At 39.4% G+C, this 25,220-nt stretch overlaps 1 protein-coding gene across 3 annotated transcripts in view; it reads right to left on the bottom strand.

Annotated features, from left to right (window-relative positions):
* Positions 1-1,041: 1,041 nt before the first annotated feature.
* NDRG2 (NDRG family member 2) overlaps positions 1,042-25,220 on the bottom strand; it is a 46,453-nt gene continuing 22,274 nt past the window's right edge. For 2 of the 3 annotated variants that reach the window (XM_072149289.1, XM_072149281.1), the window contains exons 2-17: positions 14,652-14,722; positions 14,525-14,566; positions 13,207-13,312; positions 12,645-12,765; positions 12,172-12,234; positions 11,987-12,047; positions 10,897-10,983; positions 10,267-10,323; positions 10,077-10,180; positions 9,473-9,517; positions 9,336-9,387; positions 9,209-9,256; positions 8,307-8,342; positions 5,723-5,774; positions 4,163-4,196; positions 1,042-3,576 (exon numbers count right to left, since the gene is read on the bottom strand). In XM_072149289.1, the coding sequence (XP_072005390.1) occupies positions 3,405-3,576; positions 4,163-4,196; positions 5,723-5,774; positions 8,307-8,342; positions 9,209-9,256; positions 9,336-9,387; positions 9,473-9,517; positions 10,077-10,180; positions 10,267-10,323; positions 10,897-10,983; positions 11,987-12,047; positions 12,172-12,234; positions 12,645-12,765; positions 13,207-13,312; positions 14,525-14,566; positions 14,652-14,714 (1,143 nt within the window). In that variant the 5' untranslated portion in view covers positions 14,715-14,722 and the 3' untranslated portion in view covers positions 1,042-3,404. The remainder of the gene's footprint in view (positions 3,577-4,162; positions 4,197-5,722; positions 5,775-8,306; positions 8,343-9,208; positions 9,257-9,335; positions 9,388-9,472; positions 9,518-10,076; positions 10,181-10,266; positions 10,324-10,896; positions 10,984-11,986; positions 12,048-12,171; positions 12,235-12,644; positions 12,766-13,206; positions 13,313-14,524; positions 14,567-14,651; positions 14,723-25,220) is intronic. The other variant, XM_072149298.1, reaches the window with a different exon arrangement.

Here is a 25,220-nt window from a genome sequence, read left to right on the forward strand (position 1 = left end):
CTTCTACTCTCTTCCACCGTTCTGTGACTGTTGTGGGTTTCTTGGCCATAACTTTGTCACCAGGCATATTCTATTGGGTTTAGATCCAATAGATCTTGGTGTTTGACAGGGACATTGTCCTATGTAAAAATTGCCGGCTGATTGAGTGAATGCAAGGAAGGAACCACATGTTGTTGAAGAATGTTTTGATACACACTTGCATTGTCTTTTCCATGTATCTCTGGGAGAGGTCCAACTTGCACTGCAGAAAATATTCACCAAACCAGGACACTTCCTCCACCACCTTTGAATCTAGCCTTTTGATTGTTTCTGCTAATGAGAGGTTTGGCCTTTAGTCCAAATGCTCTTATATATTGGAGAAACTATATGACGCTACAGATCCTTACACTGTTCAATGCTGAACAATTCCAACTGCAGTGTTGAATGATTACCCATGGAGATTCTCTGCATTATCAAGTCCTCTCTTTCATTTGTCTTTTAAGGACAACCAACCTTCTTGGTAGACTTGAATGATTTTGTTAAGTTGTAAAGATGCAATATTCTAGAAATTACAGACTCTGAACAACCAATTTCTCTTGCTAAGGCTGATAGGGTCATCCCATTGGCCTTCATCTGGACAACCTATTGCCCGGAGGGTTTAAGTAGCTATGGAACAGAACAACATTTTCACCAAAGTCAGTGAAAACTGGAAAGTTAGGCTGCTAGTTAAATAGGGATTGCGAGATAATTAAAAAAAAAATTGCACCAGGTTCCAGATTAACAACAATAACTTGCAGGCATCTAAAAGTGTTCTCTAATTTTGATCAGTGTTCTTTTACAATTATCTCATTAACATTTTTATTCTATGCTTTTGAATAAACGCAATTTATGAAATAAGCTTAGAATACTGTTATTTTACACATATTAGGATATATACTTGACCTTTCGAAATTTCGGAAATTGTGTATCCTCTAATTTTGATTTCCAGTGTGTGTGTGTTTATAATTTTTTTTTTTAATTTATGGAAACAAAAAAAAATAATTAAAATGATCACACATAGAATTTCTTTAATATTTTATTTTACAGTGTGAGGAAAAAAAAAACTAAAAAGAAATTATAAGAGTACAACAAAAGGAATCCTATACAGAATGCCCCCTTCTATACATCAGCCCATCAGAACACCCAAACTCTAAATGTGATGAAGCCTCTTTCTCTATGCACGAACTTCAAAAATTAAACCTTTCAGTAGGGTCAGCATCACAGAATGCCAACCCTATATTTATTTGTAAGGTAAAGCACTTTTTCTTTTCCTCCATATGACAGACACAAACAGCATTATGTAGGACACTTAAGCTTTTTTGGATCTTTATGTAAATGTGTTTCTTCTTACACCAGAAGCATAGCCGTACCGGTTTGTGTGATTACTTTCTGTTTTTCAATACCCAGTATCGCACCTTTACCTTACTGACATCTTCCAGAGACAAAACAGGTGCATTGACAGGCATGCCAACAGAGAATGAAAGATTGCTGAGAAAGGCTTATAAAGTGTCCAAGGTATAAAAGATGGTTTTAAATCCTTTAAATCAAAGTAGAGTCAAGTTTAATTTGCTACTTGTCCTCAACTGGACTGACATAACCCTCCAGGTTAAGCTGGCTATAAACTGTCTGAATCTGTCAGCATGCACATTATATACCATAGGGAGAGACAATAACCACAACTACCACAGAACTAATGGTAGGGCAAGAAATCATTGGGAATGTTAATATACAACAAGCCTGATTTTAGTTTCTGAAAAGTATGTGTGAAGAGAGCTGTCAGGCAGCCCAATACATAGTAGATTGTCTGTTCATCCACTAACATTATCTACTCCATATGGTCAAGACCTGCTATATAGGATTTTAATGATGGGCATACTTCCGCTTTGCTGCTAACAATCCCTTTAACATTAGACTGTATAGAGTACAAGACTCACTTTTAATATAGATAATTCAGCATTTATAATGCCTGCATTAGTATGTTGGGCACAAAAAAGGAGCACTAAGTATAGTTAAAAAAAAAAAGCATCTTTCATTTACTAACAGTAAAAGAAGCAAAGCTTTTCCATTCTCACCGCTTGGCAAGTCTTAAATCCATAGACACGCATCAAGTTTTTATGATTTAATAGTGCATAAAGTCACTTGCCCTTCAATGAAAGCATATACATAATGGTTCTGGCAACAGTCTGTGTATACATATTATGTGATGTGAAAACACTCAAGGCGAAGTAGTGAAGCAGTGGATGGTTGGCACAATGATCATAGTACAATACTGATTGTTTTCTTGAAGTCATGGTCTGCAGTTGGCACTAGTGATTCTTAGCTGTTCATGGTCTTGATGAAGGCATATTTTAGTATATTCTTTGAAAATTAATATCCAAAAACCCACTATTTAAAATTCATATTGCAGAGGAGAGGAACTGATCACTGGCTAAATAACAGTATAGATGTCCGGCATTAATGGTATAATCTAATACACACAGGGGGAGTTCACTGATATTACATCTAGGCATTGTTATAGATAGTGTAATATGTGACACATTTCATCTTATAACTATACAAGTCCCCAACCAATCTACACCTTTATTAAAAGAAAAAAAAGACAACTTATCTATCCTGTGCTTTATCTACATGTTTATACAAATAAAAAGCAAATACTAGTCTTGTAAAATCTCCCCCTAAGACTCACGGAAGCAACCCTGAGCAAGTGGCAACGGGGATAGTTATGGCAAAGTATAAAAAGGCATTAAAACACTACTACTGCAAGGTAAAGGAAGCAGCTTTAAGCTTGGTAGCATAAAATATTTCATTGTGCGGCAATCTTTACAGAGACCTACAAGTTATAAGTATTCCAGTGGTTGGACCTTTGAGAACTTTCCCCTTCAAGTGCCCCACCCCAAACTCAATTTCTTTTGGGCATAATGTTAGGAGGTGAATTTATCCCACATTATAACTTATTATGTGCCAGGGAGGGCTTGTTAGGATAATACAAGTGTTAAAAATACATTGAGGTGGAACTGTAAAGAACTGTTCCATACTCTGCCTTGCTTTGAACAGATTAAAATAAGAAAGAGGAATGGGGGGAAAAAAACTATTACGCAAGATACTGAAGAAAAAGCAACATTAGATAACTAGATATCCCTTGTGATCTCAGGTTAGTCTATTCAGCTGTAAGCTACTCCAAGATAAGCAAACCCTGCACATTTCTTGTAAGTATAAAATAAGAAAGGCAAAGTGATCAGAAAAGAGGGTAATAAAAAACTTGAGATGGGAGAGAAAGAAAGACAGGAACAGACATCTTGTTATCTCTCGTGTGAAGTCTGGGTTTGTGTTTAGTTTCCTAATTAGCTCCGCTAAAGCCTTCCCCTCAAACAGACAGAGTGGGGTGATCACATGTCCCCAGCATCCCGGCTTCTCAGCAGGTCACCTCCGTGAACGTTCCTTGTTGCCCTGCCCCCGACTCGCTGCTCTGTGACAGGGTACGAGAGCGTGAGCGATTCCCCTCGCTGGATAGAGAGGCGGTGCGGGAGCGAGACAGACGAGTCATGCAGGAGGACGCCACTGCAAAATAAAAGAGAAAACAGAATGAGAGAAGGAATAGACATAAATAACCAGAATCTTCACTTTAGGATCATCCATCCAAGTCTCCACAAAGCTGTGGTTTCAATTCTACTATCCAGGGAAAAAAACCAAGGTACTCAATAAAGTGGCCTCTGTGAGCCCCTTCTATTAAAACGATAGAACAAAGAATGTTTAGAAATAAGTGACATCACAGTGACAAAACTAACATGTGGTGTAGCTGAGGGATCTTGGAAGCTACAGGTCAGCAGTCTAAAGTAGGCTAGCCATGCTTACAGGTAACAGGTGAAAGGTTATAGGGTCATCAGGCGCTAAATAAGAACTCCTCCATAGTTCAGATAAGCGACAAGGAGTTGAGCTCGTCTGACACAAAAAGGTACTGTAGCTAGGTATCAAGGTTTAAGCTGACACAAAATATAAAAGTACATTATAAGCACACAAAGGGTGAGGTGAGTGTCCATGCCCAGACACCTGGACAAAAGCTGGGTGACAAAAAAGCAGCAAGGGTGCAAGGACCAAGAGCAGTGAAACAGAATGGGGATTAATAGGTTCTTCAAAGATACTTCACCCCATACTGCGCTTCTTATCCAGAATGTGGGGGACTGGGGAGAAGAAATAGCAAGACAAATGAAAACTACTGGAACTACTGAAAGCAACAGTCAGGACTGGGACTGCAATCTGAGCCCAATAAGCAGGACAGCCGTCAATGGGGTCCTTACGCTCCGTTATGAGATGGAGAAAATCAATATTCTTCTCAGTCAGTTGAGTAAAATTTAAGAGCCCTAAATGTACAAGTATGGAATGTGTCGATGGTCCTATGGAGGGGCATATAAGCTGACGAACGTAGGAAATGCATCTATCCTGAAGGAACACTTGACCTAAGGGGCTCATTCATTTTATCCAGTTCAAAGACTAAGCCACTGTGTACACTGTATATTACAGCAGAAGTAAACATTGTGGATTGCCAGTTTTATCTATATTCCAAAAAGGAGGCAAACTCCTTTAGTCATTCCACTAAAAAAGGCAATGACAAAAAAAGTCATAACGTTAGATTCTGTGGGGAAGATTTATCTGAGGTAAATCTGTTCTTGTTGGCCATGGAAACCAATCAGAGCTCAGTTTTCATTTTATAAACATCTGTGGCAAAACAAATGCTGAGCTCTAATTGGCTGCCACGGGCAAATAGAACAGTTCTGCTCGCAGAGAATTATGATAAATCCCCCCCCCTGTGCATCTGCAGATACGGTTTTATAGATTTTAGTGTATAAAAATTCCATCCAATAGGTGGTCTCGCTTCCCTCCCTCATGTGTTTCCCTTCCTGTACCCCTCCCCATCTCTCTCTCTCTCTGTACTGTCTTCTCTTAATCTTTATGGTTATGTAACATGATTAAACTCTTTGACAACATAGTACCTTAGAGGTATCTCATGTTATAATGCCTTGTGTTTGTGAGTCCTGTTTTCTCCATTCTGTTATAAAGTCTGACCATTTTCCACTATTGTAGGGCATGACTCAAGAGCTACCAAGCTATAGCTCACTGCTTGTATCTTTATATGAGATTGCTACCTCTTCACCATGCACAATTTCTGTGAAGTTACATTGTACATGGATCCTGCGTGATCCTTGATATGTGTGCCCTGAAAATGATCGGTACATGTAGTTGACTTTTGCTTACATTTGGCCTTTCTTTTCAATAAACTATATTGAATATATATAAAATTGTGTGGCATGGGTAAATGTCAGGGTAAATGGAACTGGTAAGCATGTTAATCTGTGGAAAAGTTACAAAGTTACATTTGTTGGTCTTCGTAGAAGATGTATTAATCTCTGAAAACTGAAGATTTCTCCATTAAAAACAGTCATGTGTGCTGCTCATTGGTTTATGGTCTAAACACAGCCAGAAGACTGCAGCCAGACATAATGTTGTGTTTATATGTATGGGTAATTGAGATTCGACTGGAGCCGGAATAGACCAACATCTGTCCTGCAACACAGCTTAGCTGTTAAGTCTGAGGAGCGTAAAATTGTTTCTAAAGCCACCATTTTAAGAGGACAGCTGCAAGGCACGGCCTTCTTTAGATGACAAAACATATGGAGACAGTGTAGCGAATAGAAATGTCAATACTTACTGTAGCCCATTCCTTGTACAAAGTACTTGAAAGCCTCAGCGAGTTTTCCAGGCTATGATAGCAAGGAAAGAATAAGTCAGACCATCATTATGAAATAAGAGATGATAGGACCTAAAATATATTTTGTATGATATTTATGGATATTCTGTGTATGTATATCACTAGTGACAATTCAATAAGCAATACCTGAAAACATAACTAAACCTCTGAAGAAATTTAAGTTTGTTATATACTTCATTGACTAAAGCAACTACTCTTTGCCTGTTTTCTGCTTCTTTCTCCCATAGTAATCCTTCTCAACTCCATCTACATCATAATAAGGCTCTTTCCATACCTAGAGCATATTTCTATTAATGATTCAGCTCTGTATGGAGATTACACTATACAGGGACTCCATAAAGGAAACAGGAACTCCATAAAGACAAGAACCCACTAAACCCATGAAGATTGCACAGGTACTGCCACTATATCTGTGTTATCCCATTCAAGTCAGTTCAACTTCCTAGATGCCCCAGTAACTGGTGATGAAGCAGCCAAGATACGGTTACCATCAATAAAAATATAAAATTAATTCATGCTGTCCAAATTGCTGTTTCTACATCCTCATTTCCATTGAATAAAAAGAAATATAAAAGTTTTCCAAAACCGTACTAATAAAATCATCACAGCATGGCGAGTGGCTCTAAATTTTAAATGCATAAATGTGTTACTGAACTCCCCCATGAAGAAACAGACAGAAATCGTGTACAGGCAGTCCCCGGGTTACATACAAGATAGGGTCTGGAGGTTTGTTCTTAAGTTGAATTTGTATGTAAGTCGAAACTGTATATTTTATAATGGAAGTTCTAGACAATTTTTTTTCTTTTGCCCCAGTGACAATTGGAGTTTCAAAATTTTTGGTGTAATTGGACCAAGAATTATCAATAAAGCTTCATTACAGACATCTTACAGCTGATCATTGCAGTCTGGGACTATAGTAACGCATCCAGAGAGCTTCACCAGAGGTAACAGTGGGCAGGGGGGTCCGTCTGTAACTATGGGTTGTCTGTAAGTCGGGTGTCCTTAAGTAGGGGACCGCCTGTATTTAAAATTTTTCCCACACATCTTTAGGCTGCATTCACACCAACGTAGCACGGAGGGCACACGTCGGCACGCAGAAGAGGAGGATGGGTTGAGCGCTGCTAGCCCCCGTACCTCTCCATTTAGATACATGCCGCACAGCGCCGTAATACGGGAAAAGATAGGACATGTCCTATCTTTTCCCAGGTCCAGAAAGGTACGGGGCTGCACCGTACCGCTCCGTGCACCCATTGCCAGCCTAAGGGGGAAGTATATACAGCGGCCTTATATACGTCCCCCAACGGTTGAGTGAATTCGCCCTTAATTGGTGAAATATCCTTTCTCTAGAAAAAAAAAAGGGTGAGGCCTGATTTGTTATTGTAGTACATATATAGTAGAATTGGATAGAACTAAATAAGGCGTTAGTCATGTGACTCCTAAAACTATCTGGGCTGCCCAGGTATTTAACAGTTGAATAGTAGTTTATCAAGGTGTATAAGAGACACAATTTGCAGCATCTCAGCATTTTGCGTGTATAGAAGAAGATTTTCCATTGTTTTTTGTGAGGGAGTCTGAGATAATGCAGGCTGGACTGCCATAAAAGTGAATGGGATGAGAGCTTGCAGTTTACTAGAAAGGAAACGCAGACATCTGCATCTCGCTTCATCCACTGTGCAGTGATCACCTATATGGATGGTAGTGTGTAAAATACCTGCCTTTTCATAAAAAATATGATTGCACTGATCGTGGTGGTGCCACTTTCTAAAAGCTCTCCACTCTGGCTGACAGAGGTGTATCCTGGGTAGTATGACCCCGGTACACCACAACCAATGTCCTTAAAGGGAACCTATTATCAGAAATGGGCCTAATAAACCACTAGCAGTATGTTGTTAAGCACCTGAGCAGCTTCTACATCATGTTTCTTTCATGGCCTAGTTTGGTGGCATCATCCAGAAAAACAGCTTTGAAGCGAGATGTAAAATTAATTTTGTGAAGTCAAGGAGGCGGAGAGTTTAACACTGAAGTTAAGATTTTCCTGCCTTAAAGTGCCCCCTCCACTGTAATTGATGGTCCTGTATCAAGAGACAACATTGATCAGATCTCCTGAGGTCCACCGCATGATGTCAAATCACATGGGAGGAGGTGTTCAGAGGCAGGAAGAACTGGACTTAAATGTTAAACTCTCTGCCTCCCTGACTTTATACATCTAACTTCAAAGTTGATTTTCTGGATGATGCCACCAAGCTGGGCCATGAAAGAAACATGATCTGGAAGCTGTTCAACTGCTTGACAACATACTGGAAGTGGTTTATTAGGAAGATTTCTGATGACAGGTTCCCTTTAGGAAGCATATAAAAGAATTACATGCATCTTGGCTGCAGGTTTCAAATGTTCATTTGGAATAAATGTTCAATTCCAATTACAATATTAGAAATATAGAATTTATGAGCCACCCTATAAAAGTGTTTAAACTAGTGTAAAGAAGTTTTTGCATATCTTCGGTTTTGACTTTTTTGAAATTTACCTGTGTTATTTGTGGTTGTCCGCCAGAATCTGCCATCTGGAAAATAAAAAAATCCCAAATAGTTAAAAGAAAGAACATTTCATCCCTGTCTAAACATAGGAATATCCAACCTACTAGCTATCCCAAAAACTCCCCTTCTGTGTTTTTTTTTGTTGGCAGCCTAAGTACACCGATCTGCCAAACCGGCCTCCCCAGACCTACAGTACCTAAATATAGCCTCATAAGCTGTGAAAGCTGACCAAGTGTAAAAGCTGCAGGAGTTATTTCATTTGGAACCCATACAAAACTGACATGTATCTGCGATCCTAATATTTAATGCGCAAACAGCCAATACCATAAAGATATAAAAACTGTACACATACTGAAGCATCCACATATATCATGAAAAAAAGACATTTATCAAAGTGGGGTTGTTTCTGCAGCAAACATATGGGGGGGGGTCATTTGCTAAGAATAGTATGTCATATTGCAGTTGGAGTAAAAAGTGCCCAGCATAGTAACAGGTATATACGGTATCTCATTAAAAAATGCAGTAAATCTCTCACTGTCCAAGCACCAGAAGGCAAATCTATAACCGTTTTGAGTGTAATAAGTTTGTTGGTCCTTGGAAGCCCCAACTGAAAAGCGGTGGAAAGTGTTAGAAGGGCAAAAGAGGCAAGTGCCAACATTTCACGAACACTAAAGATGTGGCTTTTAGCATTTATTCAACATTTTTGGTAGCATGAAGGAATAGACCCTTGACCCAGTGTCCAGAACAGATAGGAAAATGGTTCTGGATCACAACTTGAGGATCCATTACCAAACAGCAGAGTAAAATCTACCGGAGCACCTTATGCATCAGCCTTGTAACATACCAGTCTAAATCACAGAGGTCGCAGTATGTAACTCATCTACTAACTCACCTTTAAGAATGAAGTCTGTGTTGGATCCAACTTAGAGTTGCATTCGACCTGAAAAGCCACAGAATGGGTCACAATAGAAGATTCACAAAATAGATCCAACATATAGCATAGATAGAATTATCCTTACCACTGCATCCTCATGAGGAGCTTGATCCCCAACCACTAGCATCACAGGGCATCTGTACATAATAAGCAGTAAGTCAGTATAATACAAACAAGGCTAGTATGATGAGATACGTATCTTTAGAATTTCATATTGCTTACTTTAAAGTGACATCACCTCCACGTTCCAGATTCAGATCCCGGCGACTGCAGGTAAACAGAACATAGCATGGATGTTCAAAGTTTATCAACACAACAGAACTTGTTGACAGTGGTCATTTCCATTAAATATACTTATACAGTTACAATTACTATGTATAAAGAGGGCAATTGTGAAGGATTCAGTTTGCATCTTAAAAGAAACAGAAATCATTCAATGAGAATTTGGAAGATATTTTCCCCATGATACCGAGGTAATATCTATGAAATATAATGCTATAAATAACCAGTCTATGATTTCCATGACAAAGTACTAGCTAAAGTTAAAGAAACATATTAGCTGATGGTAAGCACCTTGTGATTGGGACACAGTGTATGTTTGCCAAGGAATACTGTTTAATTGCATTAGGGGGATGGTAGGAAACTAGACCAAGGTTCACGATAACCTCAAGTCATTTCTACCAGTAACTAACCAAGGTTATGATAACCTCATGGTCACATCTACAAGTCATTGAAAGTTGCAAATCATATCTTCATATAATTACTATGAAAGCAGTTAAAACTACAATACTCTGATGTAACCCAAATATGTCTATGGGCAGCTTACCTGTTGTAGCTGTTCCAGTACAGGTGGTTGTTGCCGAGAATAGGAGAGTTTAAAATAGCTGTCTTGTACTGACGCACAATATCCGAGTTTCCAGAAAGCTCCTCCTGCACAAACATAGGTACACACACACATATAAGCATTTTATTGACAGCATGCCCAATATTACATGGTATGCAGGATATTTACTCACAGTGCTGAAGAGGTGAGACAGAATCATTTCTGAGATGGATGAAGTGAGGCCTGTCAGCTGCAAAATGCAGAAAAGAAAGCCATGTAAAGTAACAGTTCATGTATATTTGGCCCCTTAATGGTCCCTGGATATTACTACAGATGCAGCAGATATTCTGCAGAGACTTGCAATAGGAAAATCTACTTCAAAATTACGTTAAGTGTTTATCAATGAGAATTTTAGAAATTAAAAATGACCAATTTGGCAAGCTCTGTGCAGCGCTGCGTAATCTGTGTGTGCTATATAAATAAAAGAATTATTAGAAAAATGTACAATGGGGGGAGAAATACTCAGAAATCTGAGGCAAGATCAGCAAGATAATCTAAATTCTATGTGATACATTCAGTGCAGCTTAAAACAAACATTTTAAAATTTTTTGGTTTTTCACTCTCTCTTGGTTACTTTAGATCTGTAATTGCCACCATAAATTTGGTGCATGCCAATAGCTAATGGATCTGGTCTATTTTGAAAGTCATTAAAGCCACAAACCCTTTATAGAACCATCTAACAGGCAAACAATGCAGATTCTGCTGTACAATACTAGCATTTTATACCTACTTAATCGAGAAGGTAAAGAAAACATCATTTTACCTTATGTGCTGCCCAGTCCATCCAGCCTTTGGCATTTGGATCAATATTAACGAGAACCAGACCTTCCACTGTGTTAGGATGAGTGAGCTGTGAGGAAAAAAAGAACAAAGGCAAAGGAGTTTCAATAATACAATATAATACAAGACAGTGGCGTAACTAGAAGCTGATGGTCCCCAGTGCAAAGTCTGTGCCAGGCCCCCGACTATAATGTATGGTTTATAGTAATAGTCTTCTCATATGGGAAAGTGACATCTTATGGGCCCCCTAAACCTCTTGGGCCCAGGTGCGATCGCAACCTCTGCAGCCCCTAAAGTTACGCCCCTGATACAAGGTCTGATTTATACTTAAAAATAACATTTTTATCAAAATACAGCCCTACATATGTTCCTTTTTGTCCAGGCAGTCATACTAATCGTAAGTTCCTTTAATAGTGACCCACTGCCATGCTAGCAACAACTTGAAACTCTTCAGAATTGAGTCCATATGTAGAGCAAATGTTTCAGCTTTTCCCTAAATTGCTCCACTGCTGGCTTTGGCTTCCAAATAAAATACTGCAGAGTAACTGGCTCTAAACAGATATTGTACATAGAGAAATTAAAAAACCAGGTTTGCCAATGTGCGGCCTTAAATAAGTCTACTTCAAATTGGATCTATAAAATTTCTTTATTTCAGTGCACTGCAATAAAGTAATTTACACATCCAATCTGAAGTAGACTTATTGAATGCAATGCGCTGACAAAAGGGACACATGCTGGCCATGAGTATATTCAAGAAAATGTTCAGCTTTGTACGGCAGATTATAATTCTGTATATATGTACCTTCTTAGAAGAATGAGCAGATACAGTAATAAAATGAGTGAAAATGAGTTTGGAGACCTGGTCTAGGCCATCTATTACGTCCACTGACACTACTTCAGAAAGTAATGGCCTTGTGTCCTCAGCACAATAAAGTCCAGGATTAAATGGCGAGAGAAGATAAGGATTTTGGATGATACCCTTAGGATCAGCCTAAAGCCTAACTGAATCTATGACACAGAGGAACCCGGCCATTACTCACACTTTTTATAAGACACAAATCAAAGTAATTTACCGTGTATCGGGCCAAGACGTATGCACCTGCACCAACACCAATCCCAATAATACTGGGAAAACTGTAATAAAAAAAACATACAAACAAGAAAGAAAAAAAAACAGAGAGAAAAAAAAAAGTTACATACAACTAGTGCAGATGTAATGCAATTGAAACTTTGGATGTCTATCTTTACATTTACTTACTTCAGGTACTGCAGCACAGATGGGATAGTTTCAGCCAGTTGATCAAGTGAAGGATATTGGTACCTGAATAGGAATCCACAATAAGACAGTAAAAAGAAGCACATAGAGATAAGAAAACTGTGTAAATAGATTTCATACATCTGACAGGAAAGTAGTATATACAAAGGCTTCCTGACATACAGTATAAACTGCGCAATAACAATATAGTCTGACATTTTAGGGCATTCTCCAATAACCTAATAGCTAAGTATTGCCAGATATGCACTGGTGTCAAGGCATACATAGATGTGACAAATTTACCAGATCTGGGGGATTCTTTGAAGTTATGGTTTCAGAAGTACCTTACAATCCCTAATCTGTCCCAGCTTTATTGCAACTGCATACTAAAGCTGAAATAACCTGACCATCCGCTACCTATTGACAGTATCCAAGGTCTAGGCTTAAAATATTTTTTATTAATACAGAAATCTCACCCAGCAGGATAGACAGCTGCCCCCTCCTCTTGTCCTGGAGCATCAATGTGGCAAACAACAAAATTCTTCACAATCTCATACATATCTTCATTTTCAAAGAGCGATCGGAAACACAGTTTATCTGAGAGAAGAAATAACAAAAATTAGATGGGAACACAAAGAAACATTTAGCAAAGCAAATCTAATGGAATAAATACATAGGACAGGGATTGAAAGGGGTAAAAGAACTTTCACAATCCTCATCACACATGACATAGCTATCCGGGGCTCACTTCTAAGTACGTTGAGACACGTCTATGTGCCCACTTTAAAGCTTTCATTCAGATGCTTACAACATTGTCCACCATGACAATGAATACTAGGATCCGTTGCCCTACATACTGTGCACGTAATATGCCTGAAAAGTAATAGGTGAGCCACTACATCGAATTACATAAATAACACCACACAAAGACAGAAGAGCCCCACAAGCCCTGGAAAGACAGAGACAGACCACAAAACAACAGCCAAGACAGACGTACACAACACTCAACAGACGAATACAGACAGCCCTCATACTCACGGTCCATCCCCACATCATGGAATGTTACAATCGCTGGCCTCTTGGGTTTGGGGGAGCCCTGAATTGTGACTGTCACCATCCCATAGGGAGTTTCGATTGAATGTTTCTATACCATGAGATATACAAAAAATGAGACATATACCAGAATGCTGGAAAGATATTAATAAAAGATTAAACATATAATCACATATGTGTTCCAAGATAAACGCATGAGATCCGTGACCAGCATCAGGGGAGGAGATTTATCATAGTTTTCTTTTGTCTGGTGCTTATTTGCACCTGTCTATCTGTTTTTTTTTTTTTGCCAGACATATTTTTTTGCGGGGTATTAAATCCCATCCTTTTTTGCAACTTTTTGTCAAATGTCACAGAAATGTCTCCACTGCAAAATGTCGCAAAGTCGTCAAAGGACAAAGAAAATGAAAACAGGAGTCAGATGTGAGAAACAAATTCTGCACAGCTACATAAAATGACAATGCAACAAATAGTCCAGCCTCAATACACAAACCTCGACAAAAAGGAAATTCACATAAGAAATGTTATCATAAAAGAGATTCAGCAGCTGCTCTACCAAATACTCCTGAATATGTAGAGTCAAGCATAGAATCATCAGATAGCGCTAGTGACCAAGTACCAATTCCTAAGAAATTCTATAGGAAAGCCAAAAAGTAATGAATAACCTTTTATTTACGCTACCCAAAAACAGCCCTGGAAGTGATGCTTGACATCATTTGCCATGAAAGATTAAAAATGATCATGATGAACGTTGCAAAATAACACCAAAAGTCCCAAAAAAGCCACAAAAAAAAAGAAAAAGAAAAAAAGTTTAATAAATGCCCACCAAGGTGTCTTGTACTGTTTAAATGCAAGACATAGGTTGTTGGTTACTGATCGCATGCATTTCACTGGAAACCCATAGGTGATTGGGACCCTGTGCACTTTGCAGTAGCATGTTTGTCCGTACCCCAGGAACAGCCTATGGGTGCAGTCATATGTAAACAAACGCAGCGCTAAGTACGGGGGTGGGTATCGGCCAGAACGCGTATGCGCTTCTATGGAAACGCAGGTGTGACTGCACTCTAATATTTGACGCAAATAATGTGGGATTCATATAACAGGTGTTATATAAGAGCCATATAAATCATTAAATATACAGACTACCACCTTTATTAAATATATGGTTAAGCTCAAGCTTCTTAAGCCTTTTTATCAAATTATCTATCAAAAAGACAAGCTTCTGTTTTATGCTTGAACTAGAAACATGACCGTGACAACAAAGATAAAGGGTTGAGAGTTTTCATCTTAATAAAGAAAGTACCTGTTCTTGCACTGCTAGTAGTTTTGCTGCTAGCTCAGCTGCCTGAATGGAGGAGAGAGAGAGAAAGCTGTGAGAATCAAGGATAAGGAGGTTATAAGGTTCAAGATGTTCACAGCTACAATCTTACCTTTAAGGGGTCCTGCATATTAACATTGTCCTCCGTGATCTGAACTTCTTGTAACTCCGACATCTCCAGATCTAAAACACACAAAAATAATCAGAAGGCAATTTTATAATTCACGTACGGCAGGAATCCAGTGCTGGTGTAGATACATCCCTCCAACCTAAAACACAACAGCAGTGGGTGTATGGGTGGGTTGCTCGGAGTATGGAACCAAAGGCACAAGCACACCAGCTCTCCCCAACAACAGCCATACTCCCCAACGGCACACCAGCTCTCCCCAGTACAGTGTAAACGGCAGCCATAGTACAAGTAGAAATCTTTACAGCCAAGAAGAGCCAACCAGAACATCAATTCAGGCTCGCCAACTCATTTTATGTCAGCCTCAAGGTCATACAAATAAAATACAGATTCAGATTTTTATATGCAGTTTGACAAAAGACAGGGCAAGGACTTTATTGGAGCTCCCACTCCAGGCTCCGCAACAATCCTAGCAACAGCACTAACATAGCACCGGTGGGCCTCAGCTAGACTCCCCTCATGCTCCGACAGGACACCGTAGCAGCTGACAACATAATCCCAGATTCTGTTACATTTCATAGAAACATTAATTGTTAGTGTTAAACTCAACACAATTCAAGCACGTTCGGGAAGAGCTACTCCTGAATGTAGGTGCGCTTAGACCTAAGGGTGGTGCCACACATGGCGTTTTTGGTCAGTTTTTAAGCATGCGTTTTCAGTCTGTTTAAAAGTAAATATGATATACAGCTAATTTAAAGTATATATTTGAGTGGCCATATTCTGTTGATTCAGATGAAGTGCATACAACAGGTTTGAGAAACCTGAGGGTGCGTTCACACATTCAGTTTTTCAGATGCAGTTGTCAATGTAAAAAGTAGGTGTGCATCATAATGGGTGAGAACATATCATTGAATGGTGATACTCCTCCTCTTTTTTTCACTCCACTCATGGTATGGAAATTGTAAACTGCATCTGAAAAACTGAATGTGTGAATACACCCTGTCTAGTCTACAGCAGACTGGGCGTGCAAAACAATTCAGCATGACACCAATGTTTATAACAAAGCCATAGTGCTTCAATGTAGTATTATATCAAAGGAAATCAATGTGTGACGTCTTATAGAAATAACTAAAGATAGGCTTCAAGCTGAGGAGAGGGCTATATTTATACCCGTTGTAGTAGATGTTTGCAGATGTGAATTACGCTCTTCATTGTGTAATGCTTTAGGTGCTGTAATACTGTTTGCTCTTCACTTTTGTTCTGGTTATATTCAAGGTCAATGTTTGCAGCATGTAAAGGAATAAAACTTGGTAAGCGACAGAATCAATACATTTAACATCACCATACTGCTTTGTACTCTACAGGATCAAGCTTGTGTTTCATTGCTATTTTGAAAAGAATGCAACAAAAGAGCAAAAAAAAAAATATCATACTACTTAAAATGGACAAGGCTCAGCTTTGATCACCTCCTTTTTCGCTTTTCCCACCCACAGACCAGTTCTACTAAGGACTAGAAAACACTGAGTCTGACAAATGGTTTGCTTCCTGCCAGGCTCACCATGTACAAACAGAGCTGTGGGAGAAGCGGCACAGAATATTAAGTAGGATGTCTGTCCTGAATTAACCAAACACTAGAAAAGACTCTTTAAAACATCCATATATTCACTCGGGTTTTTAGTTTTTCCTTTAGTAGTTAAGAAGAGGAGGTGCGACACCCAGCATCCTTTGCCAATTAACTGTAGACACTACAGTCCGAGCAGGAAGGTCCATTGTTGGTTTGTAAGGATATAAGTAAAGGTGCCATCAGTCAAGTCTCCCCATGTGACCGCATCAACTTTAGTTTGCATCACATATTTTAACACAAGCAATTGCTAAGACCATCTTATTGGTGGTGTCACTGACATGTGGCTATCCTGGGTATAGAGACTCTTTAAAATTACTAACTTCTGTCAAGCCAATTTCTACCAGGTAGGACCAGCTAAAAATCACCATCTTAAAGGGGTACCCCCACAAAGACAAGTTTCTTACATGTACTCAATTTAACAAAATAACACATTCAAGAATTCATTGTTATTAACAAAAATCCAGCATTTTCACAAATATAAGTCCAACCTGTCACTATCAGTCCCGGTGTACACAATTTCAGTTGCCCCTAGACACGACCCTGCAACTTCTGACTTTAGGGTTCGGTTGTTGAGGCTTCACGGAGCAGCAACTAAAAGTTACATACATATTACCACAAAAGAAACGGAGTTACAACGTTCATCTAAAATCAACTACATATAAATCTTTATTTAAACACAAGACAACACAATTTTGTACTGCCATTCACAAAATAATATGCTTAATAGGTTTTTAGTGCAAAGGAAATCCAATACAGAAAAAGTCCAGTGAGACACAATCCACATGACTGCATATCAGGGTATATTGCTGGGTTACACAATAATTATATCACTCAGTAGTAACAGACAAGTGTCCTACCCATTGTGCGTCGCCTGTGGCTGTCTCCCGGACTCCCCAACGCGCGTTTCGCCCACGCTTCCTCAGGGGGTGCGAAACTAACGCTGGGAAGCCGGCTTTTATGCATCTGGGCAGGTAAAATTGGCGCACGCGCCCCGAACGGCGCGTGAGTCCGACCGCTGCCCCGCTTCCGGCAGCACGGCACCAGTGCGCATGCGCCGGGTCCGACAGCGCTATCGGAACCCCGGTCATGCGCAGTGCGCCAAAGTGCCGCCGGCCGGGACAGCGACGGAGCCGCACCACTCTGTGCGCGTGCGCACCCCTGTCCGAGAATGTTAAAGTATCGCTGTGTTCTAAAAAGCCGGTAAGGAAAGAATATATATACGAGTGGTAAGTAAAGGAGTAGGGAATAGAGGGGTGAGAGATGGAATATATGGACCGATGGGTTTTAGAAAGTGGAAAAGTTTAGAGTGAAGAATAACAAAAGAAATAGGAAGGGAAGCAGAATCATGTTAGTGGTGCTCATTATCATATGGGCAATAATATGACTGTAGTGTGCCTCAGTGACGTGTATATTGTGACCAAATTCTACAATAAATAGAAAGAAACAAGGAAAAAAGAGGAAGAAAAGACAGGAAAAGTGCATGTGTAGGTAAAAGTAAATCGCGGCACATTCTATGTCCATACCGTAATGTACATAAAGTGCCAAGTGCACAATAAGGTGACAGTGCATACAGCCAAGTTGTTTATCTGGGGAGACACAGCAGGAGGGCTCTGCAGATCTAGTGTGTTGTGGAATAGCAGAGATGTAAGAGGGCGGACTGTCATTGTGTGCAATTGACATTTAATGGATCACATCATCTATGATCTGTCTCATCTCTCTTTCTATGTGTCAGATACTAGTACATTGTTCAAAAGCTAAATGAAAGTGTTTATAAACCACATTTTCAGCTCACAGAACTAGATGGCTCATAATGTGTATGCTTCGAGATTCCCCATCCAAACCTTTGGATTTTGCACTGAGCAGCCTAGAAAGTCTTAGGTTTTAAAACAGCAATTAAATGGAGTAAATTGTGAAGGGTTAAAAATTATCTTTATTGTGTTAACATCACTAGTGGATTGCAAATTGAGATTTTTCTTGCATGGGAAAACTCCTTTAAAGTACAATTTGTACACACTGTGTTCTTTGTGCCGTTTTAAACGCACTAAAAATTTTTAAATGCATATTACCATGTGTTTGGCTGGTATGAATCTGTTTTTCTTCATTTCTGGAAGTGTGAGCAGCTGTATTAACATTTCCACAACTACTCACACTTCAAATCAGCCAAATTAATGGTAAACATGCAAAAACACGTGTTTTCAGGGAGTTTAAAAATTCACCAAGAACGGACCAGGAACGCACCGTGTGACCGCACCCTAGAGAGAATTTTACAACTGCAATTGATAAACAACTCCCCCCTCACAGATCAGTGTTCTTCACATTGGCCGCAGGAAGGCTCATAATCAAATCTTGGTGCCATCAATTATGTATATCTCCCAGCCGAATAGCTGATCTCATAGTCACAGTTTCCTGTTAGTGCAATTTTATTTTGTTTTCATTCCCGATCAGTTTCATGGAAAGCCAATGTTGCTTTACCAATAGAGTCACTATGCGGGATTGTCTAACTTTAAGCTGTCCGAGTCCCTTTTAGTAAGTATTCCCATTAAGTGTTAAATGAGACCAATGTATTAATGTCTTAATCTAGACCAGATTCATCATAGTTTATGATGTTCAATGATAAATCAGGGGCAACATAAGAGAACATTCACACTAACTTGGTCCTATTCTCTGCACTGTGGTGGGTCTGTAAAATCCGTCCACTGCACGGCCCAGGATTCACCGATCACACTCGTCTGTATAAGGCCTAAAACTATCTAGTCTAACTTGCACCTTCTATTAGCTGGCTTAGATGAATAAAATTTGGGTTTTTTTTATATCATTTAGATTTCTGTTAGAAACAAGGCTGGCGTACTCTTCACAACCATATGAATCATCTACAGACTTATTTGTGAGGCCATGACAAGTCTCTGCTTTACCAGATACAGGAATGCACCTAAAAGGTCTTTTACATTAGGCAATAATCACCCAAATGAATGTGTCCAGTGTTAGTGCATTCAGTAAACAACATATTATGTGACTTGTTTACACTGAATCGGAGCTGGTTTTTCCGGTAATCCCAGTTTTTCAAAAAATACCAGTACCTAGATCAGACTGTGCTTTTCAATACTGTTAAGGGGGTCTCCAAAAATTAACATTTATCCATAAGCTAAAGAACATTGAATAAACGAATCATCTCTGGTGGTCTAACTCCTGGGTCCCCTGTGATCGGCAGAACAGAGGGCCACAAATCTTCCTGCTATTCTGACCATCAGCAAGACTCCTTCTTTGAGCCATGCTGGAAGTCCAATTTCAATGTACAGAATGACATAGCCCTGTGTTCCAATGCAACCTATGGGACTACTGGTGGCTCACAGGTTGAGCTGATGGATCCAATCCTCCTGTGGATAGAGGATAAATGTTGTTTATGGGAAAAGTATAGCTTTTGCCTGTATCTGCACAGTATGTATTGTATACTGTGTAAAAAGCAGGATGGAAAGGCACAACAAGCAAACTCTCCATCCCGCTAATGTATACACTCAGCAGAGACCACTGAAGTGTGGGGGGGGGGGAGGTGTGGATGCAGAACTGTATACTGTATACTCTCAGGGAGGTTCTCCATATAAGCGACAGTGGCATGGCAAAACCCCCCCGAACAGTGATCACATCTCCTCCTCCTGCATCGGGCACAAGTATACATCAGGAAATTTATGGGTCCTCCATCTTAAGAGCATGTTGGGAATCCTCCCAACGTATCTTTAAAACGAAGGGAAACAATGGGAAGTGAATGCAGCCTGAATCGTATGTTTAATTTTTCAAGAAATATGAATGGCATAAAAAAAATCTGCAACCAAAATAAGTGTAAAATAAGGTAATCCATAATAATCTTAGAGCTGGACGCAAAAGTTATCACGTAGGGAGCAGGACAGAGGTTTTATCTAATGCAACAACAAGATAAAAAGCAGATGGTGGTCACAAATAAATGAGGCGATAATAGTCATTTGTAAAATGAATATAATACATCTTAACTGAGAATATATTGTACTTCAAAGTTGCGTGATGTACGTCATATGAAACACGGCCCGTACTTGGGCCTTCTTCCCTGTCCTTCACGGTGTCATTTAGTATAATGAAATCAATAAGATAGACAGCAGTTTCATCAAGCTGTGCTCTAGTCGCAAATGGCCTATCATATGAACTCCCCTTTGAATAATGGTATGTCCCAGGCAGCATGGGCTGGAGCTATGGCAAAGCTCCCAGGAGTTACGCAGTTCCTGCCCTTCAAATCTTGAAGGTCACAAGATCAAACCCCTGACAGGCAAAATAACACGGGCTGGTGAATCGCATACAAATATTAGTATATATATCTCATTAAACAAGTGCGTACATCTATCATAGTATACCGAACACAATAAATCACAGAATATACAGACAGTAGGGAGGTTCAGATACGACAAACCAAGCACGCAGATATAAAAACTACACAGGAATCTCCTTGCATCTTCCATTTTTTCTAGAATGTTAATTAAAAGCAATCTGTTCTTTTCATATGCCCCAATTCACCAAGCTGGTCATTAACAGTAATTATATTACCACAGCAAATCAATTAACGCTTCTATACATCCACATCTGGGCACAAGATGTTTACACATAGAAAAATATTACAGATAACTGAGCCATGTGAGAGGCATTGATATTGTGGACGTTATACATCTATGTCACATGTAATAAATGACATATAATAAATGAAACATAAGTTTCAATCTATTCACCGCAGGCTTCACCCTATACATTGAAGGAAAACAATCTGTTCCCTCATGGAAAGCATACTACAGTTTTGAAAATTCCACAAAACACTTGTTTTTCCATGCAGAAAATGTCCACTCAATGTGCACATTACAGATATTGGAATACTATTTGGGTACGCAGAGCACATATGATGCTGAAACCTATGTGGTTGTCCCATTCATCTGAATAAGGTCTGCAGACAAGGCCTCATAACATGCATGGACTGGATTTGTATGTCCTCTCCGTGTTTGCGTGGGTTTCCTCCCACACTCCAAAAACATACTGGTAGGTTGATTAGATTGTGAGCCCTATGGGGACAGGGACTGATTTGGCAAAGTCTGTGCAGTTCTGCGTAATTTGTGCGTGCTATATAAAGAATTATTATATTATTATTATTTCAATTGCAGAAGTTGCTGTAACAAATCCACCAATTGTGAACATAGCCCTAACATGTGAGATATGTAGCCATGTCCCATCGTAGGGAAAGGAACAAGCCCCTGCTAACATAGGTATTGAGAGAAACGAGAAGATTAATTAATAATACTTAATATTAATACTTATGTAGCTCTATTTGGATCATTTCTGGGTAAAAGCACTTCACTCAAAATTATGAAAATTAAGAGCACCAAAACTATGAATAACTTCCATACTGTTTTCCCATCAATACCAAATATACCAAGGATCTGTTCTTGTCCTGAAATGTTAACCATTTTCTCTTCAGTTAGATTATGTTGAGTACAGAGAGTTCCTGACTTAAGAACAACCAACCCCTAGTTACAGACGGACCCCTCTGTCCACTGTGACCTCTGGTGAAGCTCTCTGGATGCTTTACAATGGTCCCAGGCTACACTGATCGGCTATAAGATGTTTGTAATGAAGTTTTATTGATAATCCCTGTTTCCATCAATGACAAAAAAAATTTGTTTTTGGACTTACAATTATAAAATATAATTTAACTATCCAGACTTACATACAAATTCAACCTATCTTGTACAAAACGCAGGAACTGCATGTACTGTGTAAAAGTGCAACAGCTCAACATATGCTTTTAGGTGGTAAACCTGTTCTAAAAAAGATGTGATCGTCTGAAGAGTATTCTCATACCACAGAGAAAAGCCATTAGGTCTACAAATGTCTAAGAAGTTACATTTTCTGTCATTATGACTTTTAGCTTCCAAAAAGAAGTTTAACAAGAGTAACAAGATTGGACATTTTACAGGATTCTTCTAACCAATTCTAGTCCAAGCCAGAACATAAGTGGATCCAAAGTAGTAACACTTGTCCACCGCTCCCCAACACATACACAATGCCATCATATAAACTACTAGGAAAGTACTGACAATAAAGGGATAAAAACAGAGATCAGTGACAATGAGACACAATACAATGAAGACATTCATCTTCCCCATCATAACTGTGTTGACATGGAGGATTAAATTGCTGTTTATGAGCCCAAAAAGTCAAATCATATCCATGGTTCTAACTGGCTCCGCTTGTGTCCAGTATATGATCTTTTAAATATAAGTAATATTACTGCTACAGAACATCCTCATCTTTTTGGACTTCACCAAAACAAACTCTATTATGTGTTGGAGTTTTTCATGTTTTAGTTAATTTAATTTTTAGGATAGATTCTGCAATATTTTAATTTCATACAGATTATTTTTTTTCCTATGGGCATCTGCTAAGTGGAGGGAAAAAAAACACTAAGTCATCTGGATAAATGTTTCCATGAAATGGAAGAATCAATAAACCATTCCCCAGAGAGTGTGAACAGTGTGCATATACCATAAATGAAATGTCGGCTTGGTGCCACCTGAGACTGGGTTCATACACGGTCCTCATGGAAAAAAAAAACTAAATAGAAGAATTTATGTATATACACAATGAAATAAGCAGCACTGCAAGGCCAGTATACGCAGATGTACTTCTTTTTGGCTTGTGAAAGGCTTTTACAACCTAATGATTTGGAATTTTTATGAAATAAAAGACCTCAGAGGTATTTTTTCTTATCCCGACCTTAGAGTGCTGTTTATTTCTTGTGGAGAACCTATTGCCTGGGCCTATATAGTATTATTTATATTGCTTCTGTATATATATATATATATATATATATATATATATATATATATATATATATCAATCACACACACATAGACCTTTGGGTGTATATACTAAAGTTACTTTTAGGACTACTTAATAAAGATTAACAATGCATCTCCCCCTAGGCCTCCTCAATACTGGCAACTCTCAGTGTCAAATGTTGGTCCAACAGATGGTATATTTTTTGAGAATAAAGAAATCCTGATTCTTTGTGCAATTTTTATTTTCCTTCTGGCTCTTTATGGGTGTACTAACACAGGGATGGTTGTAGTGAGACTTGTTTGCCATCTGTGTTATTATTACCATCTATACTAGGACATGACCCAACAGGAAAGAAAGGTGTAATGAGTCTTCGTAGTTGGATCTGATCCCCGTTTTGGAAAAAAAAATGAAGGCACATATTAATCTCCGCGAGGGGAACGTGTGACTGGGGCCTGTTTATATAAATAGATAAGTTCAATTTACCATGTGCACTGGACTGACCATAAAGACCACAAAGTAGATAAACATCTGAACCCTAGAATATCTCTCCATACATGAAATATACTGATTTTGAGCTATATAACATTCACACACATGTAATCAATGGACTCAATATCTGCACCAAGGCAGCAACAGCTTAGGGCAGAAAGTATTTTCTATAAGAGCGCGTTCACACGTTGCGTTTTGACCTGCGTTTTCATTGCGTTTGAAACGCATATACAACAGCTGAGGAGGGGTGATTTGCCTAGTTTAATCACTGTTAACATTTCCGTTTACAAAACGCATCGTAAACGTGATGTTAACGCATGCGTTAACATTGTATTTACAAACGTAAACATGTAATTAGGCAAATCACCTCTCATCAGCTGTTGTATATGCGTTTCAAACGCAATGAAAACGCGACCAAAACGCAATGTGTGAACACGCCCTAAGGGTGCAGCCGCACGTTCAGTTTTTCAGATGCAGTTTTTGAAGCCAAAAGCAGGTGTGGATGGTAATGGGTGAGACAAATAATTGAATGGTGCTGCCCCTCCTCCTACTTTTACTCCATTCCTGGTTTGGGCATCAAAAACTGCATCTGAAAAACTGAACGTGTGGCATCACCCTAACAGAGGAAGAGTTGCTTTCATATAACACACAGGAAAGAGCTGCTATCCAGTCAGGTGAGTGTACACACACAGGAAAGTGCTGCTATCCAGTCAGGTGAGTGTACACACACAGGAAAGAGCTGCTATCCAGTCAGGTGAGTGTACACACACATAGAAAAGGGCTGCTATCCAGTCAGGTGAGTGTACACACACATAGAAAAGGGCTGCTATCCAGTCAGGTGAGTGTACACACACATAGAAAAGGGCTGCTATCCAGTCAGGTGAGTGTACACACACATAGAAAAGGGCTGCTATCCAGTCAGGTGAGTGTACACACACATAGAAAAGGGCTGCTATCCAGTCAGGTGAGTGTACACACACATAGAAAAGGGCTGCTATCCAGTCAGGTGAGTGTACACACACATAGAAAAGGGCTGCTATCCAGTCAGGTGAGTGTACACACACATAGAAAAGGGCTGCTATCCAGTCAGGTGAGTGTACACACACATAGAAAAGGGCTGCTATCCAGTCAGGTGAGTGTACACACACAGAGAAAAGGGCTGCTATCCAGTCAGCTGAGTGTACACACACAGAGAAAAGGGCTGCTATCCAGTCAGGTGAGTGTATACACACAGAAAAGAGCTGCTATCCAGTCAGGTGAGTGTACACACACACAGAAAAGAGCTGCTTTCCAGTCAGGTGAGTGTACACACACAGAGAAAAGGGCTGCTATCCAGTCAGGTGAGTGTACACACACAGAGAAAAGAGCTGTTATCCAGTCAGGTGAGTGTATACACACAGAAAAGAGCTGCTATCCAGTCAGGTGAGTGTATACACACAGAAAAGAGCTGCTTTCCAGTCAGGTGAGTGTATACACACAAAAAAGAGCTGCTATCCAGTCAGGTGAGTGTACACACACACAGAAAAGAGCTGCTTTCCAGTCAGGTGAGTGTACACACACAGAGAAAAGAGCTGCTATCCAGTCAGGTGAGTGTA

The sequence above is a fragment of the Engystomops pustulosus genome, chromosome 1, assembly GCF_040894005.1.
Source record: "Engystomops pustulosus chromosome 1, aEngPut4.maternal, whole genome shotgun sequence".
NCBI classification, from domain to species: Eukaryota; Metazoa; Chordata; class Amphibia; order Anura; family Leptodactylidae; genus Engystomops; species Engystomops pustulosus.